The 21,705-nt window shown below is 37.7% G+C and overlaps 1 protein-coding gene across 1 annotated transcript in view; it reads right to left on the reverse strand.

Moving 5' to 3' along the window:
• Nucleotides 1–13,840: 13,840 nt before the first annotated feature.
• The window catches only part of LOC148819144 (transmembrane protein 132C-like), a 52,723-nt gene continuing 44,858 nt past the window's right edge, over nucleotides 13,841–21,705 (reverse strand). The window contains exon 2 of the mRNA XM_088935723.1: nucleotides 13,841–14,993. Coding sequence (XP_088791849.1) covers nucleotides 14,098–14,993 — 896 coding nt within the window. The 3' untranslated portion in view covers nucleotides 13,841–14,097. The remainder of the gene's footprint in view (nucleotides 14,994–21,705) is intronic.

Genomic DNA, 21,705 nt, shown 5'->3' on the forward strand with positions numbered 1-21,705 from the left:
ACCCACATTCTACTGCTGCCACAGGCCTGGATCAAACCAGAATTTTTGATCCATCTATTATTTGGCAGATGGCTTTCAGTGGTTAAATGCAAGATACCCTCTGGCAAATACAGATATGATCACGTAATGGGTTTGTAATTTAAAGTTTACAGCTGTCCAAAGATTTGATTTAATCTGGCCATTAGGTTTACAGCTTTAGAAAACAAATGATAGGAAAGAAATCGCATTGAACCAGGAATTCTTCAAACAGTGACTTTATTAATGATTCAGGTGCACATCAAGCTAATTTTGGGGGATAGCGATATTTTAATCAGCGCTCACAATAGACCTGCATCTATGGCAAATACAATATTATATTGTGAGCACTTCACACTTTCTGAGATAACACTGCGTGGTGCGATAAAGTGCATTAGTAAAGTGCACAATATGCTGTGCAACCTACAGTTACTGTCTCCCTTCCAAGACAACAGTATTTACTATTTTCTGATATTGCTATCATCATATTTTTGGAAGAGAGTGGTCTTTGTGCCACTCTTTGTACAGCACAGAATTTCAGTATTAGCTATTTCTGGTATAATTACTTACCCCTATACCGAAAACATAACTATCACTAATAGGAGCTGCAGATTTTCATGATTCTATTTTCAAAAAGTCAAATAATGCATATTGATTTAAAGGAAAATGTTCTAAAAGACTTGAGTGGAGAGTTACATAAGGCATGAGATTAATCTTGTTCTGAGAATGTTTTACATAAGGTCCTTTACAACACTCCTATAGAGATACAGAATTTTCTGTTAATCTTCCTATGATTTATAACTTAACCTATGCAAGGCCACTGAAAAATTTATTTTTCTGGCTCAGAAATGTAGTTAAAACAGTTCAATTACAAAGCAAAAATGTATGCATATTCTAGGCAGCCCATGTTGGCACATATGCCTTTATCAACCAAAAAACATAGTAGTCCTGCTACATGGTAACTGCTTTCCTGGCCTCCTGATGCAAAACAATCTGACTGGTGGGTTTCACTATGGTTGTTTTTGGTTATTTTTGCATTTGGTTATTTTAGGGGAAAAAATAAGCTAATAAACATAAAAAAGCTTAAAAACAGGAAATGTCTGAAAGGAGAAAGGCTTTTCTGGAGTTTTTGGTGAAGTGGCAAGAAGCCTCTGGATACAAGAGGTTTTATTTTCCTTTAACTAAAAATGACATTTTATTGATGGGAACAAATACGCATAAAAAGAATGTCTGTTTTGCATATTTTCCCCTCTTCCTCTAAAATTGTCTTGGAACATCAGATTCTTCGCCACCACAGAATGCTACAGTCAATGAAAGGGGAGTGACTTGTATGAGAAGACATGCTGCAACTCTTTCACGTGGTTCTTCCAAAAGATTTCTCTGCTACCCCTACCAAAGGCCAAAAGCACAACCTGTGGTTAAGTGGGAAAGAAATGAAAACCCTCAGGGACAAAGGAGCAAAACATCCAAAGACGTGATCCAAGAACTGACAGAGAGGGGAAGGAAATAAGAATGAAGTAGAAAGGGGAGATTCAGGAGGTTTTAACAATTAAGAAAGATCACAAGCTGTGAACAAAAATCATAAAAAAATGCAGATAAACACAAGGCTTAAAGAGACACATCTGCACTGAAGAAGACTAAACAACAGCTTAGATCTGCAGGAATGAGGAGCAGACACTATAACATTGTAGACAGCTCACTGAAACCTCACAGAACGTTGTAGTGCTATATATTGATCGCAGTGATTCTGAAAGCAGAAGGCTATAAATCAGGCAACTGTGGCATTCTCATTTGGAAAAGTTTTAAAAATATTCTTTTGAGGACATTTTCAAACAACTCCTACGTTTCCTTGGTATTAACCTACTCTCAGTCTCTCTCGTGCAAGCTAGATGAGAAAATGTTAAATGTCACAGACGCTCAGATTTTCAAATCAAGATTTCAGAGGAGCTCTTACAGACTTTTCAGAGGAAAGCAACAGGTTCAAAAGAAGGCCACTTAAAAGTAAAAAAAAGGAGTGGTTGCCTCACAAATGTGTAATTTCCGTGTGTTCTTATTTTAAATTTGAATCTGTGTTCAAACATTTTAAAAATCAGAAAAATAAGTGGAAATAGAAAATGATTTGAAATAAAACCAAAGCTATGAGAACAAAGGTGAAGAGAGCTGTAAGGACCAGAAATGTTTTCCGCTCAGGATCCTGGCAGCCCACATGTAAGTATACAGTACATAATCACCTCGTCTTATCCTTAAATACGCTGGGATTACTCCAAGGGTAATAGGTGCCAGGTTCCTCCAGTAGACTGTGAGTGAGTCATTGCCCCAGCTTGCACCTGCTGTTCTGTCATCACGTTCTTTTGCGTATTAGTTTGGAGGCGTCCGTCAGCTAACATAATGAGCCGTAATAGCAGATAATGTGCTCACTGGTGCACTGGCTTTTAAAGATGAAGCAAATTGATTTTTTAGAACTGATAAAGCATTATGACATTAAATATATGTGTAGTATTTTTCTAAACATCCATCCCTATTAGTGGAAACAAAATGCCTGCTGGGCCATGTCTATTTAGTTCTTAGCAGTAGCATATAAATTAAAAAGCATTTTGAGAGACCAGAGAAACAGCAACAGAGGTAAAAAAAAGTGAGGTAACAAAGCATCCCAGATGGAAATTTCGGTTTCACATCAGGTGCACTGCTCCCTTCACAGAAAACTAGCATTTTACAGCAACATGGATGAGATGCCCCTTTTAATACAATTTTAAACAATTTCTTATGTCTTTTGATTAATGTAATGGTCTATCATTAAGTCACTGCAAACATTTTTGGGACTACTGAATTTCTAAAACACCATGTGACTTGTTGGGAGAGAATCAATGACGGATTTAAATTGAAGACTCCTCCGTTCTCAAAACAGTTGGTTCAGCAAAACGAGAATGTCACTTAGTTTATACAGTGTGAGTGAACCCACAGAACATCAGAGCTGGCAAAACTGCAGTCAAAACAGAAATTACCATGTCAGCAGCAAACACAGAGTGGAGATAAGTTGATTGTCAATACAAAAGCCACACACGTCTTTGTGTGGCAAATGAGCTTCAAAAAAGCAGTGTTTCCATATTTGCTCCCGGAACTTAGAAATGTAATGTGCTAAAGGATTAAGCTCACCTGTGTTCTAAGTAAAACCTTACAATCACAAAGCTCCACAGACGGTTCCAGTTTAAAAAAAGAGTTCTATTTTGTTGGTTTCACAATTTGCTTAATTTTGCTAATTTTTACTAAATTTACTTCAATTAAATGATGATTACATTATTAGGGGAACACGAATTACTTCATGAGAAAATCTCTACTCTGTGTCAGATTAGCAAGTGAGAAATAATTGGTTTTGATGTTAATACCCTATCGGAACTATTTGTACTGTACTTCATTTGTGATAGACCGAGACATTAGCTACATCTACACAAGCCTATGATATATTTAAACAGCCATATAAGCAAAAATTTACATTTTAATTTCAGGAGGCTAACAAAGTGGCCAGACATGTAAAAATGTTATACCACTGAACTGCCAAACAGCCAACAAAACATGCCGGCTGACTTTTGAGAGTACAGAAAGCTTCATTAAGCCCTAAATGATAAAATTATAGCTTAGACAACATCTACTTATAACATAATTATATAGTAAGACTGTGAACCTGGAAAAGTGTCCCAGCAGAGATTTCTCATTAGCCATATTTTATTGTGGCAATCCATTAAAAAGAACATTGTTTCACAGGCTGAGCATCCCGACCCAGTTGTCACAGGTTCGAGCCTGGGTTATACACTACTCCAATAATTAATTGCTTACACTTATATAGCGCTTTTCAGGACACTCCACTCAAAGTGCTTCAGAGGTAATGGGGATCCCCTCCACCACCACCAATGTGCAGCATCCACCTGGATGATGCGACGGCAGCCATAGTGCGCCAAAACGCTCACCACACACCAGCTATCAGTGGGGAGCAGAGCAGAGTAATGAAGCCAATTCATAGATGGGGATTATTAGGAGGCCATGATTGGTAAGGGCCAAGGGGAAATTTGCCAAGGATGCCGGGGGTAACACTCCTACTCTTTTCGAGAAACACCCTGGGATTATTAATGACCACAGAGAGTCAGGACCTGATATCTCATCCGGAGGACATTGCCTTTTATTCTACAGTATAGTGCCCCCGTCATTATACTGGGGCATTAGCACTCACACAGACCACAGGGTGAGCGGCCCCCTACTGGCCCTTCTAATACCTCTTCCAGCAGCAACCTTGGGTTTTCCCAGGAGGGCTCCCCTCCAGGTACTGACCAGGCTCACACCTGCTGAGCTTCAGTGGGATGCTAGTAGTGTGTGAAGATATGAGTGACAAAAAACTGGGCAGGTCAGAGGAGCCTGTCTGCACCTTCTCACTCTCCCCATGTGGCTACAGGGGCAAGAGAATTGAATTCCCAACTAAGCAGCTATATATTAAAGAAGTAACTGGTGGCTCTAAATTATTTAAAAAAATAATATTGGTTGAAATCTAAGATGAACCAACCTGCGAACAGCAGAATTAGCCCAGACAGAAGTGGAAATGTAGAAAAAATGAAAATTTTGAGATTTTATTAAAAAGCCACTTCCAAAAATATGGTCTTGATCTACTTTTAATTTAGACCACGAAACAAGTTTGCAAGTACATTCTGATGACAATTTGAACAAGGTGCATCCTTAGCATAGGAGTCAAGGAATTTGTAAACACTTTATAGGCAAAAATGTCAAACAAATTACCTTTGTCATGATCTTAATCTGAAATTTAATGGGCGCTAATGAACTAATTAGGAGATAATGCACAGCTAACATCGCCTAGCTTCTTGACAGTTACTAAAGGCATTTTGATTCAGGAAAAGCTTTCTTTTCTATATGTCCTCCAGAAAAATATCCTTTTAAATGTGAATTCTAGTTTTCTTTATCATTTCATTTGCATACAAAACTGCCTAATTAGGAAGCATAATGAATTATCAACGACTTGTAACCGTCCTAATTACAGTTTTTCAAAGATTGCTAAAAACAAAATATGTTAATGAGCTCAGATTAGTATTATTTGCATATTAATGTGTACAATAATTCTCTGTTTATTCTCCAAGACCTAGATGTTCAATTTTTGTTTTCACTTTGCTTGTGTTTGTGCTGGGGAAGAGTTGTTTCTGAATTTAAAGGTCGAATGAACTATAAATGTGAGCTTTGTGTGAATATAACAAAAAACAAACAGCAAACTGCAACTTTTAAATATCACATGAAATAACACATCTTGCATGACAAGCAATCCTAAACCATTTTTTCTCAGATCACCCATTAAGTTACATGCTACTGTACATAGTGTAAGTAAAAACTAAGTCATGTTTAATTTCAACTTAATCCTAGTTTTAAGCACAAAAGACAGTAGCATCATTAAGAATGCTGGGCATGCAGGAGATGTACAGAGTATACACTAATCTAACTAGTATTTAGATATTGTGTGGCATCAGCTACACCAAAAACAACAATAATGTTCATCCAAACTAAACAATGCTCAGCCTACAGCAGGAAGTGAACGTTTTTTTTTTTACTTTTATATGGTTCAGGGAAACACAGAAAGAAGCTGTCCTTTGCTTGTTTCACTGCCTAAATCGCTGGAGAAGAAGTTTATACAGTATGTTGTCAAATGTGTTGGCTTTTGAGGAAATGTGTCCTGGTGTGTGTCCGTGTCTGTGGGGGCTCTGTGATGGACAGGTGCCTGTTGCATGCCAGGGTACATTAAGGCTCCCACACGACCCTAAATTGGAATAAATGTTAGAAATTGGATGGATGGATAGATAGATGGATGTTTGCTGGCCTCGGTTTAACTCTGAATATATCTGCATAGCATTTCAGTCACATAATTTGACACAGTTGTAAAAATTAGCAGCTCCAAAAGCAAAGGTGGTTGTGTGCTCTTGCTCTGTAAAGAGTCCTATAGCACTCTGCTCATGGCTGCTGCCCAAATATTTTCACCTTAATATCCAAAAATCACAGAATGCCCAAGAAAAAAAACATATATAATTATTCCTTTCAATCACCAAGCGCTCTATCCTTTGAATTTTCAATAAAAAGAAGGCAGAAAGCAAGTAAAAACCACTTCTTTAAAAGCCACTTGGAAAAAAAATACTTACCAAGGTAAGGCACACTAAGTTATAGAATCAGCTTCATTGCCTTTGAACTACTGTTTAAAGCATGGTACAGACCATAATTGCATACCCTCTCACTTACAACAATTTCATAATGTGCTCGCTTGTAAGTAGAAAATACATTGCAGTGAGTCTCTAGTTAGTGAGGTACCATTCAAACAAAAGATCTCCATTATGGCCTGAGTTAGTTGATTCAAAATGAATAAATAAGGGCGGATACAAAAGTTCTGTTTTTAATGTCGTACAACAATTGGTTATGTAGAAACCTTTCCCCTGGGTCTATCACATATGCAAGGCCCCAAGATAACTTTGCAAACTAAGACAAGACTTTTGCGTTTTCCATCTTGCTCGTGCTGCAAGATAGTAGCAGGTCATCCAACAATAGAAAATGTTTTTCACTCTCATATTAATCTCAGTGCAGTGCCCATTTTTGTAAACATGTATTCATAGGAGGTACAGCATTAAGAATTAATATGAGGGACAAATAAGATTGCTCTCCACAGGCAGCTTGTGATTACTTTACGTGACAGCCTGCATGGCATTGAATTAAACTACTAACTGTGAATAAGTTTCACACTTTGTTTAAGTGCTAATTAATTATTGATGATGAGATAAAGGGAATCTTTTTTTCTTCAAAGAAAACACAGACAATCCGTTCCAGGAGGCAAAAATGAAGAGAGAAAGACTTGTTTGGTAAAAATGTAGGAGTGATAGCAGTGTACCTGTGTAGCTGTTACTACAGCTAAAAACCCTTGCCTGTAAAATTCTCTTTTTACATTTTACATACATTGCGTACCTGAAAAGCACAACAACAGATATTTAGCTTTTATAGATAACGTTAAAGTGATTAAATCCAAATTGTAATTTAGTGTTCATTAGCAATGATAAAGTTTTATTAAGCTAAGATGCATTCAGTGACAAGAAACAAATTCTACTTAATTTCAAATACCACATTTATAATTGATAAAATTTCCATCTTTATTTCTTTATCTTCTTAATTATTGCACAGATACATGATATGAACCTTCAAAGCCAACAGACACACTGGCTTCGTCTGCCCTGCACTGAAATCGACACAAATTTTATCATTTATAATTTAGCTTTGAAGTGGGAGCTGCATCTAAATGCATTGATTGCAGGTAAGCTCAGCTATGAGCTCAGAACCTGAAGAACAACAACTGAAACTTTGTGGGGTTTTTATTGCTTCTATTTTTCAGCTTGGAATTAACCTTTATGTATTCCTCCACATTATGATTTAGTCTTAATTGCATGAATTAATATGTAAAACCCTCTGGGTCTATGTTTCAAGGAATGTGACAGTTTTGTGAATATTACAATGCAAGAGAGACTGCTTGTGACCTGCTCTTCCAAAGCCAGACTGTTCAATTTAATGCTTAGATTTATTAACCTCGCCGACACCAGTTTCTGAAAGAAAAATGTTAAAGCATCCTTAATCAACATTATCTTCATTAGCATTGCATATACAGCTTCATAAAGCTATTTGCATGAGCAAATTTGCTGCAGGACAAAAACCCAATCATCTTATTAGAATCTTCAAATTAACCCCAAAGTGTTGGTATGGGGTTACAGATACATTTTTACCTAGTAACAATTTGCTTTTCACCAAAAAGCAGTTGGACACAATCTGCATAAAAGTCCAGAGGTGCATGTTATCAAATCTTCAATGTTCACCTGAGAAGTAGACTTAATTATTACATTACAAAGAAATCCAGTCCTGACAAAAACATTCTCATTGGCCTTTACATGCTGTATTTTATTCTTTAAAAAAATTATTTTTTTAAAGCATTACAAACTTTGTTGTTCATTTTATCATACACTGTTTTTCTTTTAAATGGTGGTTCATCTTCAAATGTTATTAGAATTTTGTGTAGGAGTGTTTTATTTGAGATAATTAAAAACTACTTTAATAGAAATGCACATTGTTTTTGCCTTTTGCAAAGTTAATGAGGACTATACTGCCAATTAAAAGATATGATGTACTCCGGAAAAAAGTAAAGAAAATAAATCAGACCCTGCTTTAACAAACTTACTGCTTACTTCTCTCACAAAAAGAAGAGGTGAAAAATTAACTTCAGCTGTAATTATCAATGTAACACTTGCAACGTTCCAAAGGTTAAACAGTACAAAGCTTATAATTTGAGTTAATAAAAGCTTTTAAAAGTAATTTTGGACAAAAGAGAACAAAATTGGCTGAAAATAGAACATCCAATTCAACCGAGGTACTGTAAATGAATTACTCTAAAAAGCACGGTATCCTGTCACAGCACTAGTAAGAATATGAATTGGGTAGAATGAGAAATTAGAAAGAGAGAACATTTACCATTGAAACTAGGAAAACCCAACCAACAACGTCTATCTTTTTCTCATCTCAGACCACTGACACAGTTTTCTCAATTGTCCACAGTCTTCAACACCCTATTTGCTGGAACAGAAACGACACCTGAAAATTTTCAACAGCACACACATACAATGCCACTCCACCACTTCTGAATCTCTCAGAGGGAATCATGCTTGTCCAGTTATCTCACAAATTTCTTCCGCATAGATATGTCCGGTTATTTACACTGGAGAAACAGGAAAAGGGCTGACTGTCCATTTCCAGAGCACATCACAGCAGTGATGCTCAAAGACCTCTCCAAGCTTATAGTCCATTTTTTACCTGTCCCTGTCATAATCGCACTGACCACGTTGTATGTGACCTTTTGCAGGGATTTAAAGACACCTGTGCTGGGGCATCAGAACAAAATCATTATCAGACTGAGTCCCTCAGCACATTCGGCAGCACTCCACAATCTTATTTCCGGATAGCTGAATTTCACAACTTCCCCTGTAATCTCTCCCTCACATTCCCATCTAATTATCCTCATTTCACACACTTCCTTCCCATTTCCTCACCTCCTTGTTTTGTTTGCCTCACCCCTTCTTCTCCCTCTCATATTATTGCTCTTAGTCCACACTTGAAAAAGGCCTCACAGCTGATAAAGTATGTGTGTGACTCTCTATTTCCAGGCTGGAATTAGCCTCTCCATTTTTCTTTGCAGATCACACACTGACACAGCTCCTGGCTCTAACCATTTTCAAAAATAAAATACAGTATCCCTTCTACTGAAAAATGTGGTGTTTTGGTGTGTATGCCTTATTTCAAACAACCTTATCTTGTTTTGTATTCTCAGTTTATGCTCTGCTAAGTTAAAGGGAAAAAATTACTCACAGTAAGTTTACAGCAAAGGCCTTGACATACTCCAGTGGATTTAATCTAGTCCTTTCAAAACCGCAATTAATGTACCATTTTTAAAGAGGTATTTTATTTATTGTGTGTTTTGGAAACTGGTTCTTGCTCCTAGCCATTCTCAAGATCCACTTTGGCAAAATTTCCTCTAAAAGACTCTGAATATTAGAAAAGAAGGAGCTGATGTAAAGTATTTTTTACAACGATATCGACTTAACACTGTGTGTAAGCACACTCAGTCACACACAACCACATATAGGGCATGTAGAAATAATGCACTAATTAAATGCTGTTGATATAGATTACTTAAATTAAGAAATAAAATGTTTTTCAGACACAAATTCATTTTTGTTATATTCAGTTATGGTTCAAAATAAAGAAGAGAGTATAATAGTCAGGGTTGGACCCTAGTATAAAATTTACAAAACATATTAAGCCCACTTTATTGAAATATGATAACTATTTTCACTTCTCAAAATCATTCTGAACAGGATGTGTCACCTACAAAAACAAAACAGCTTGGTAAAGTTGATATTTTTCAAGATAAAAAATTAATATGTGATTATCTCAAGCGAATGTAGCTTTCCAAAATCAGAAATACAGAAAAGCAGCAATAGCAAAAAACGCTCTTGCCTTGTGCTAAATTATAATTGAATTTGTAGCAGGTGTTAAGCAGGGTCTATTGATTGGTGCAAAGTAAAAATTCAGACTCGATAAATACAGTTTGCTGTATGGAAGAAAGATTTTGCTTGGGTGAATTAAGGGATCCATTCCATTTGAAGTCTCACCACTTGAGTGCATCAGAACAGCATGACACGCTTATCACCTGGTCACAAGCTGGAACAAGAAATTACAGACTCTTCCATATCAGCAGAATTCAGCTGCCCGGCAAAACCATTGATCCCAATGCCTTTCAGTTACGCCAGGAAAAGACTTAAAGCCAGCATCTCTGGAGTAAACCCATTGAAGTTTACATTACAGTGAAGGGTGTTACTATGTTTGTCAGCAGTGAGAAACTAGCACCTATGTTAGATGTTAACAAAACCTGTGCCTCAACACAATGGATTTTATTTTAATTTATTTTTTGGGATTCAGCCCTGGGGGATAAGTCAATGGTGACAAGTTCCAATGATCATAAAAAACTACATATGCCACATTAGAGTCTAATACATAAAGCTAACAATGCATTCCCTTCAATCTGACAACAGGCATTTAACACACTACATGACAGAGACTGCAAGCTCAGATGGGATGCCCCAGGCATTTTATCAGCTTCTTTGTGCTTAAAAGTGGTGTTGTTTTATTTTTCTACACCATGTAATGGGCTAGAGTTCGTTAATCTTAATAAATCTGTAAGAAAAATGTGTTTTGTAATTGACAAAATTTCCTTCTTGAATGCTGTATAATTAAACTAAATCAATAATCCTCAGATTTACAGTATAGACATGTTTGTACATTCCAAATTATTTATTACTCCAACTGAACTCAAGATATCTACAAATCAGTTTTTGGTAAGAACAATTAATCTCCAAAAGAGATTTTTCAGTCTGCAAAAGTAGTGATGATACACGTTTAAAATAAATACATTAAGTAACCATACGAGAACTCTTAAATATTCTTTACTAAAGGCAGTCAGACATGGTGCTGAACACTCTTAGAGTTACCTTTCAACTCTAAAGTGTAGGAAATGATTGATTTTGTGATTAAATTGAAACTTCAACCTAATTTCCCATTCACAATTTAAAACACTAATTGACATTCTCAATATTTCCCAGTGTTGAATATGCACCAAGCTTAAATAATGATATCAATAAAGAACAGGTAACTATGTTTAGATTATTGCAGATGTAACTAAATTCATTATTATATTATCAGCAATATAGTCTTAAAAATCACTGATTCATTTCTCTCTTTTTTGACCATCATTCTCATTTCTCTTAATGACAACACTGAATAACAAACTGTGATTGTTAATGCTTACTGTGCACGCATTATGACCTATAGTATAGACTTTTTTTGCCTTCCCAATCAATACCAAAGTCTGGGTTTGGAATTTTCAATTGACAGGTAGATCAAATTGTTAATTTAATAATGATCTAAGTGAGGTTGTGGTCCTTCAATAAGCTAATGGAAATTAATGAAAAATGAAACTGGTAAACAGTATAGAATAAATAAGTTTTTTTATTTATTTGACCACTATAGGCTTTCACAACAGTGTTACTGTACTGTATGTTTGTACAGTAGTTAGGGCCACTGATTTCTTACAGGCTAAGCCACACACTATTTCAAGGACTTAAATGCAGGAATTGAAAAATGTTTATTCAGTTTGACATGGTACCCTTTAGAGTGCATTGCAGCCTTTGACTATATACTGTATTTGTGGTTTATTTTATGGATACTGTGTATCTAACACAGTCACAATAAGCATGGCAGAATTCTTATAACAGAAATGCGCAATTGAGGGTCCTTCCATAAAGGAAAGTAAGTTGAGCTGGCAATTAAGGCAAATTAAGGCAATTAAGAGAGTTGGAGAGGTCAACCTTACAACCGGTGTGAAGCAGACCTGAGCAAATATATCATGTTAATATCTAAAAAGACAGGGAAACACTGATGACAGTTCTCTCTCTGCTCTGAAAATAAGAGCAAGATATTCTGGGGCAAGATAGTTGAATTTGCCAGCCAAATCGAAGAGGTCAAGCAGTTCTTCGTAAGAATAGAGATGTGTTTTCAGGGGTCCCTGGGAAGACATGTCATCAGGCCCGACAGTCACAGAGAGACATGAGAAGCCCTGCAGAATATCTGAGACCTAGAGGGAGGCCATTACCTTTGAGGCCAAGATGTTACTGGAGAGAGGCATAATGCTCTTTATTCGGCAAATAAAGCACCCAATCACTTGCACTTTAAAGAAAAACTGATCCTGTGTCTGATTCTCCACTCCTTCCCCTAGAGGACTCATCTAAAAGAGCCCAGCCAGCTGTGACCTGGAACACCAAATCATCAAAATATAGACATATAGATGTTTTTCACAGCCTCGTTTCCTTTTATACTTTATAAATCTGGATATTTCAGAAAACTGGAGTAATGGGAGTAGCCTGCATTATTGTCATATTTTCAATCAATATTTCTTCCATATGAAAGTGATATACCTATTGTATATGTTTAAAAGTAGTCATGCAATACAAATTTACCACATTAATGGACATTGCTAACTAACAAAAAGAATAAGCAGACAATAGTTAAAAACCTGTCTACGATATATGCAGTCACGGTTTATTGTTGCATATTGCAGCAGAGTGACAAATATAGACTAAATCTTTATGCAAAACAAAATGGAAAATCATCTTCTGACATGTCACGCGAGGTCGAGTCTAAATCTGAGTCACTAGAAAACGCAACCAATAGAGCCCGAGTTGTGGACTTACATCCCACAAGCCTTATTCAATGTGCAGGAGGACATATTAACAAGCTCTGGAATATAGTATGACATCTTAAATGTTCAAGGATAATTTATGAGTACATTTGAAAAGGGTTTACCCTACTTAAATTACTAAAGTAACCATGTAATGGACATACCTAAAGTACTGTGTAACAACAGGAAAAAAGCTGTCCCAAAGTTTCATGCCCCAAAATACAAAACACTGCAGGTCCTGCTTAGAGAATCTGAAATCTTAAGACATTAAGAGTTAGATGAACTACAGGCAGAAGACAATTATCAAAGCTCATTTACATTTGCTCAGGTTGATGAATTAGCATGACCCTTTGTCATAGCATCTCTTATGGCTTATAAATGTTTTCACCCACTGCGATTAAGATCAGGCTTGTAGTCATTAAGCTAATGGAAATGCATTTTAATTAATTACATCCCCATTTGCATTGCATGTTAATTATCTAAATCACTTAGTTTCATCTGCACATTCTAATTATGACCTAAAACTCAGTGAATCAGATGATTTCCCTTAAATAAAGCCATTTGAGTCTTGAGTTGCACAGTCAGAGAGGTGTTGAAAACCAAAGTTTCTTCAGTATCATTCCTTTGCAGATTCACTCTAACTCACAGTTAACCAAACTGCAATCAATAAATTACTAGGAAATTCTGATGCAGAATTTAACATTTACTAGAAAATATAGTAGAAATAGCTATACACATATTACCACAACTGAGAGAAAATGGTAGGCAATATGAATTATAAAAGATTCTTGTCGAGAAGTCTACATAAAAGTGATCTTTTTATATTTCATACAGGAGGAATGAGGACACCTGTAAAGAAGGCTTGTAGTGTTGCATTTCAAAATAGATTTTCAATCTACTCTGTCATTCAGTTTCCTACCCCAATTTAAAGGATACACTTCAAGAAGTTGTTTAAAATTGCTGTGTTATTTTGGATTGAACAGACTTTTAATATTTCATAGTCTTATATTTGGAAATGTATCCATCTCACTTTTCAGACTTAAAGTGTTAGGACTCTGCTTCACCTCAAATAAGAAATAAAGTGAAGACCAACTGCTGCTGAAATTTTAGTTGCATGTTAAAAATGTTTTTTTAAAAAAAAAACCTTGTTGTCAGTGGGTCACCACTCCCCTGCATTTTGTGCTCTTTTTCCCTGTCACCCAGGCAAGGGTCAGAAAGTTGAGTGATCCCTACCTCAGAGTAAACATCTCCACAGGAGAAGCACTGGCGGCTGTCAGGAAAGCAGAAAAGGTATCTCTCTGCTTGACAGGTTTGGAAGGCACCAGAACCATGAAGTTACTATCCAGCCGCAGCTCTGACAGAGGCGGGGCCTGAGGCGTCTGGTGCAGTCGGACACTGCCGATCCTCCGCATCGGGGAGGTGGTGGAGGAGCCAAACAGACCGTCCTGCTCCGACCGGATTGAGTTCCCTTTCCTCGAATCCTCAATGCCGCACGGACCGCTCTCGGAGGACTGTATGACGTAGTAGAGCTCCACGGGTGCCCCCTCCGATTGATCCGAGGCCTTTTGGCGGCCAGGAACTACACTGGGCGGGTTGAACCAACTAACAAGGGGTTGCAGCTCGGCCACGCACAGTCCCAGCTCCCCCTTGAGTCTGCACGTGCCACGGACTTCTTGAGTCTCTCGGAAGGCAAACATCTTCACGCAGGGCAGCTTGTCTATAGTGCTGTAGTCATCCCAGTCTCTGCCTGCTATGTAAAACAAGACCTGCACTTTGGGCTTGCTGAAATAAATCTTGTCGTTGATGATGTAGGTCTGAACCTTCCAGTTAAAGGTGAACATGGATGAAGCCACAAAAGCACTGGGACTCTGCAGGAGTTCCAGAGAGACGGGCTGCTCCACTGACAGAGGTCCATAGCTGGCATTGATGGAGGGCACCCTCCTCGCTTGGTAAATGAAGAGGGGCTCTGTGCGCGACTGCAGGCTGGAGTTCCTCATGATATCCTGATTGGCTTCTTTGAGGAAGAAGGCAGACTCTGCATTGAGGATCTGATAGTTGACAGGAAGGTATGTGGGGGTGGAGGAAAACCTCTGGATTCCCTCCAGTACCCCACGGCTGTCTGCCACTGGAAGAGAAGAGAAAAATAAGAGCTCGGTCAGAAAGCACGGGAATTGTATTCTTAAATTCAAGGAAATAAAGATTATCATTGTGAATAAAACAACAAAGAAGTCTACAAATAATGAGGAAAGAGAATGCAAAGCATGAGAATTTGTTACTGTAATTTTGGTCTAGTATCTGACCAACAGGTTATGTTGTCCAGAAATAAACAGCAATGATTGCTTTAGTCAGATGTAAGTAAATAAATATTGTCAAATCCAATACTAATGTGATGGAGGATTGTGAAAATTAACCCACTCTTAATAAAAAACAGAGAATATATTACAGTGCATAAATATATGTAAAAAAGCATTTTTAAAAAGCATTTAAAATATCAAAAGGAGAGAGTTGTCCCTTCAAACACAGCCTTAGGAAAAGAACCTGAGCACATACCATTTTCTGCTGGAGTAAATTTGGCAGAAACATACATTTTATATATGCTACTGAGACTTTAAATGAGATATTAGCACCTAATTCAATTACTCATAATTAGTGTTCTAAGTCTTCCTATAGTTCTCAATAGAATGTGTAAGATACCTACAGTAGCTCCCATTACTATAAAAATATTAAGGCAGAACCTAAATTGTGCAGAGCATACTGTATATCAAGACAGTTCAATACAATGGAACCCAAGACTGGCAGCTTAAATGATTCCAAGGAATTGAATCACTTCTTCTTTTACAATGCTATAGTACAGTGAATGTTTTGTGTCATGTGGTTGGTGTAAGAACACTTATGTCATGTCATGGCCATATGGCAGTGCTGAGAGGCAGTGATTTATGTCTGCTGATGTCAGGCTGTCATTCAGACATGAGAACAAAGCCTGTCCTCTGTGTGTCTCCTCACCTCTCAGGAGAGAGATATTTGTGAAACCAGCCATACAACCACAGGCAAAACACTGTAACAATGATAAAGAAAATCTAGATACCCTCCTGCAGTGTTTGACAGCGCTCTAATTGGAAAATTTTATCCACTGATTTAATTGTATTGATTGCAAATGAGTACCTACTTTCAGCTGAAGCTTCTCAAAATTGCTTAATTAATAAGGATCATTTATTCAGTGTGAAAGGAAATAGTACTAGTGAAAAAATATGGCCACTGGAATTCATGCTTAAAAAGCTTGTGTAAGCTTAAATACAGAGGTGCAATCAAGTATAATGTAAGGCACTGTTAAAACTTAAAGCAATTAGGGTGCTCTTAATGGTTTAATTCATAAAGGCCATTGTTCAGAGCACAGTTTTAAACCTGTAACCAAGATACTGTTACTCAGTGTGACCTGCTGTACCATGTAAATCACTGACCAACTGCAATTGAAACTCTCCAGGTACTAGAGGACAAATCATGAAAGAACGTTATAAGAATATAAGAACAGCTACTAACAAGAGGAGGACATTCAGCCCATAGAAAGGATTTGGTAGTTAGTAACTCATTGACCCAATGATCTCACACAGCCACTTTTCAAACTATTGAAGAACTGACTGGGTGACAACAGTAAATACTGTATCTAAGCACTCCCTCTGACGGACCACTTCCTGTCCATCCTGCAGTGCTGTCATCACTCTTCCTGCGGATGCAGTGGGGCTGACAGTCAGGAAACTGACTGACAGCTCAGAGGAGAGCATGAACAGACCTCGTCTCTGCCTCACTGGCACAGGGGCAGCAATGGTGAACTGACTAGCGGCTGGCAATCTTAATCTGGGAAGGTGAAAACAGGAGAATAGTGGAATATTCCAAGTAAAAAACAAGTATCTCGGTCTTCTAGACACGACTGCTTAAGCAGTTTAGCAGAACAACTTCTAATTCTAATAGAATGTATTCAAGAGCATCACCATGTTAGACACTTCTAGGAAGTTCTATTAATTTTCCACTCTTTCTTTTTTTCGTTGTAAAATGCTGTTGTAATGGCTTTTCAAAAAATCCTGTTTTGTGTTGTTTACAGGTTAGGATTACACTTACCATTAAAGCTTGACAAGATGTATCAATTTGTTTGGATTTACACGTAAAAAAAGGAGAGACATTTCCATGTAGAAAGTGTGTTTTCAAACTTTTGATTTTTGACAATTTTGATAGGCATGCAGTGTTCACTGGCCCAACATGCAAATTTGGTCCAATTTTAGATGTTGAGGAAACAACACACCAAGACTTTTCCTGCATTTCAAATACTCCCCTAATCTCAGAAAATGCGTCACAAAATCTCTAGGTGTTGTCCAAACCCTAACCCTAGCTTGGCACTCCTAGCACATACAGTATTTCAATAACCTGGCCTTAAAACACTACTTACTCCAAATTAGTCAGAAACAAGAAAAACATTTAAAATAGCTGTTTTAAAGTACTTTAAATGTATCTGCTAAGAATTTCTATTAATTGTCAACTATTTTTTTTGTTCTAATATGCTGCTGAAAAGGCATGTAAACTATTCGTTTTGTGCTGCTTACAGGTTAGGATTACACTTACCATGATAAAAAGGTTAAACTTTGATAAGACTTATCAATTTGTATGGTTTTAAATGTAATAAATGTAACATATTATGTTATTCATATTCAAATTATATTCAAGTGCAAAGCTCCATATTTGTTATATTTCTTATAATTAGGGGCTTCATTTTACTGTACTTCACACTGCATAACATGTTGTTGTTTGGCAAGCTGCAATAAAACACTCGGGTGTTTGATTTTTTTTCCTGAAAGGGCCCATTAAGATATACTACAGACCTGAGCCTTCTACTACATAAAGTAAAACTAATAATGGCCAATAGCTGTTTAAAATTCAAAAATCTTTCAGAAAATGTCTGCTATACGAATGCTTTTCTATAGAGTTTCTATGGTATATTTCTTCTTCTTCTTCTTCTTCTTCGCATTTTCCCACTTATGTGGGGTCTGCTTGTTTGCACCGATTTTTCCACTTCGTACGGTCTGCGGCGTCTTGGCGGGTGACTTTTGCGAGGCGCATGTCGTCTTTCAGCCGATCCAGCCAGTGCGTAAATGGTCGTCCACAGGGCCGGCGGCCTTCCACATTCAATTCGATGGCGGTCTTTGCCATTGATGTGTCATTGCTGCGGAGCACGTGTCCATACCATCGCAGGCGCGGTTCCCTCATTTTCTCAGTGATTGGGGCGACTCTGAGTGTTTTTCGCACCCCTTCATTCATAACATGGTCTAGACTTGTCAAGCCGAGGGTCCATCGCAGCATCTTCATTTCCATCGTGTGGAGTGCCTGTTCATGTTTCTTTGTCGCTGGCCAGCATTCAGTTCCGTATAGGGCCGCTGGTCTGACCACTGAGCGGTAGACTTTGGATTTTAAGCGTAAAGGGATCTTCTTGTCGCACAGTACTCCAGTGACCTGCCGCCATTTCATCCAGGCGGCGCTGACTCGCGTCTTGGCGTCTTGGAGGGTAGTGCAGTCGGAGTTGACACATGAGCCTAGGTACTTGAACTGTGTCACTTTGTTCAGTTGGACCCCACCAGCTGCGATTGTGCCATCGGTTTGATCACCGCATTCCAGGTACTCCGTCTTCCTGACGTTCAGTTTTATCCCGAATTGTTCAAGGCGCGTCTTCCACTCCTGTACTTGTTCTTCGAGGCCGTGTCGCGTTTCACTTGCTATCATAACATCTATCAATTTCTATGGTATATTTCTATAGCTACTATATATAATGATTTCTATATTGTGAATGTCTATGTGATACAGAACTTGATATATATATATGTTTTATAAAAGGCAGCACTCACAAAAACTTTAAATACCATCCTGTCTATCAATGAGCTACAACATGTCTGGGACTTGTCATCTATTGGGAAGAAAAGCCCAATACAAATGTAAGCAATACTATTGATTATAATGAATATCTACTAATGCCAAACATCCACCGGAGTTTGTCACTGTACTATTGCAGGTCCCTAGTCCCATACACAATGATTTGGAATGCTGCACGTCTTTCTCTCTTACTGAGCAGGATCAGACTGAAGAAAGTAGCAATCTTTAAAATGAGTATTTATCCCACCGGTGGTCCTCTAGATGGGAGGTTTATTTCTGATTCTTCTGCGGAATTATATAAATAAATTGCAGCAACAAGCCCAGTAAAATGCCACAAATGAAGTGTACAGAACACACAATCCCAGAGTAGGTACTGTGTTCTAGAAACATGAGAAAATGACACATTGTATTTATGGAAACTGGAAAAGAAGGTCTGTGGTGCAAACACAAAAAGGAAATCAACTGTAAATGCATGGACAATGCAAGTTACAGAGACACAGCTGGTGTAATGAATTAAACTGTCCCTCGTCATGGGGGATGAATTGCTCTAGATTGCTACAGAAAAAGTCAAACCAGAGCCGCACTGTAAGGTCTATGTCAAAAACATACACCATAGTTTATAATCACGCAGATCTGGAGCGTCCTAACTATGTCTCACTATTCAAAAAATTTCAGACGTGAGATGGAAGTACTGTAGATCCTCCAATCTGTAAACAAAACTGTGACATTTTGCACCTCAGTCACTGATTTACCTTTCAGTTTCTCCATTTTACCTTTAGTCTTATGGAGGCAGTGAATGAGTAGCAAAGCATACACTTATGACAAATAAGGCCCAGTCTTAATGCAAGGACAAGCCTGGGTTTGTACTGTTTCTATTTGTACTGTTTCTATACATCTTCGGTGTCTCACAGCAAATTCATTATTCTTAACCCAGCAGAAACCTAATAACTACTGCACCTTGCCAGCCCACACAGTTCCTCTTTATTAGGTCAGTCAAAAGCAATACTGAAGAACAATTTGCATGTCATTATATGAGGATGGGAGTGTGGACGCACAGCTCCTGTCGTAGACACCTGTGCCCTTTTGTTTCCCTCATCCCCCCCAGAGATGCTGTGGGGAGATTTTCACCTTGGAATCTATCTGAGATGATGGGGACCCACAGCAAACTGGACTTTTTCCTCACCTCTTCTACAGCAACAAAGAAAATTAAAGAATCTGATTCTCCTGCATTGGCAAAGATGGCCACTCACTGTAGGAAATAGATCACCAAACAACTGACATGATGGATGTGACCTCCAAATAATTCTTATATAGACTAGGCATATCTAGATATTTATACATTTATCTATATCAAATATATAATTTATACAGCATATACAGTATACTACTTTAATGGCGGTCGACCCCACCACTGCAACTCTACAATAGTGAACATTTGGCAGATATTCCTGCAGTTAGATACACTTCATATTTTGCTTCTTTTACTCAACAAAATATACAGCCTGGACATACAATTTGGTCAGGAATAGTGTACTAGGTTTTACTAGGCAGCTGTGCTGAAGGTGACTACAGTATATTCCTGTTAGAACTATTCAGGACATGAAAAGGGAAAGTCTCCTGGCATTTGTACAATCTCTCCTGAATTATATCTGACTTTTTGGCACCAATTAGGTTCTCTTTTCCTTAACTTCACACGCAGAGACATTGAGGAGGGTTCTGTTTTGAGCAACATTAATATCACTGTTATTATTATTATTATTACTGTTATTATTATTATTATTATTATTATTATTATTATTATTCTCACCAATTCATTCAGATACAGGCTGTATGTTGGTGAATTTACACCGACTGGAGGTCAATGTGACCAATTTAACTCACTATGATCAGACAGACTTTATTAAAAGGCTCTGGCCTCTCATAACGTTTGCTATCTCTTCTCAATTGATGCAGAAAAGGGGTTTGATCAGCTTGGTATGCCTTCTGCAAGGACGCTAACATCCAACACATGTTCTTCCTAATTTGCCATTTCTAGAGTCAGGAAAGCTCACTTTCATCTTTGTTGCCTGCCTTGTCTTTGGAAAACCCTCGCTCAAGCTATAATATTTATCTATGCTGATGATACATGTTTATCCATAGATAATATCTCCCACTTCTTCTGTCTTGCAATTTTCAAGAATTTCAGTGCTTTATAAAGGCACACGATAAAAATAATTGGTCCTAATCTGCATTACTGTCATTAGATTCTGCAGCAGAGAGATAGCTTGGTACTGTGATTTACTTTTCTTTGCATGCCAGCATGGTAAAATAATTCTAATAGCATTTTTAAATGACAAATTTTACTTGTATTCTCAATTCTCTTCTGAATCATGTCTCCATTATAAAAAAGATTTTTCTTCTCTGTTTGGATTTTCCGAGTTCTGAGTCTCACCCCTTAGACTGAGAATGGACTGAAAGTCTCAAAATTAATGACCTACACCTTGGTGTCCTTTTGAAAAAAGTGTGGTTTTGCCTCATAGATTTCAATCTCTGAATTATTGGTACCTCTCATTTCTACAAGCCCTAAGCAGCAGTTATTATTGGAAAATGGACTTCAGTGGTGTGGAAGAGGCTATTTTATGGGATAATATTTAATAATACAAATTCTGCATCCCAAAAGCCTATTTTACAGAGTTTAGGAATTTCTAGTCCTTTGTGTCGTGCCAGGGAGCACTGAGGGTACTTTGTAACATATTTAAGGAATAACCACCTTTGGATATGTCCAACGGACAAGTTTCTTTATTCATCCATCATTCAAAATTCATACACTCTGTACTCTTCCTAGAATCTGCTCAGCTGGTACGACTGCTGCCAAAAGGCTGCGCGTTGAGCCTCTACATTCCCTCTCATGGCAACACTGGATCCTGGACTGTCCTCATATGATTTAT

The sequence above is a fragment of the Atractosteus spatula genome, chromosome 17, assembly GCF_055471065.1.
Source record: "Atractosteus spatula isolate fAtrSpa1 chromosome 17, fAtrSpa1.hap1, whole genome shotgun sequence".
Taxonomy (NCBI): domain Eukaryota; kingdom Metazoa; phylum Chordata; class Actinopteri; order Semionotiformes; family Lepisosteidae; genus Atractosteus; species Atractosteus spatula.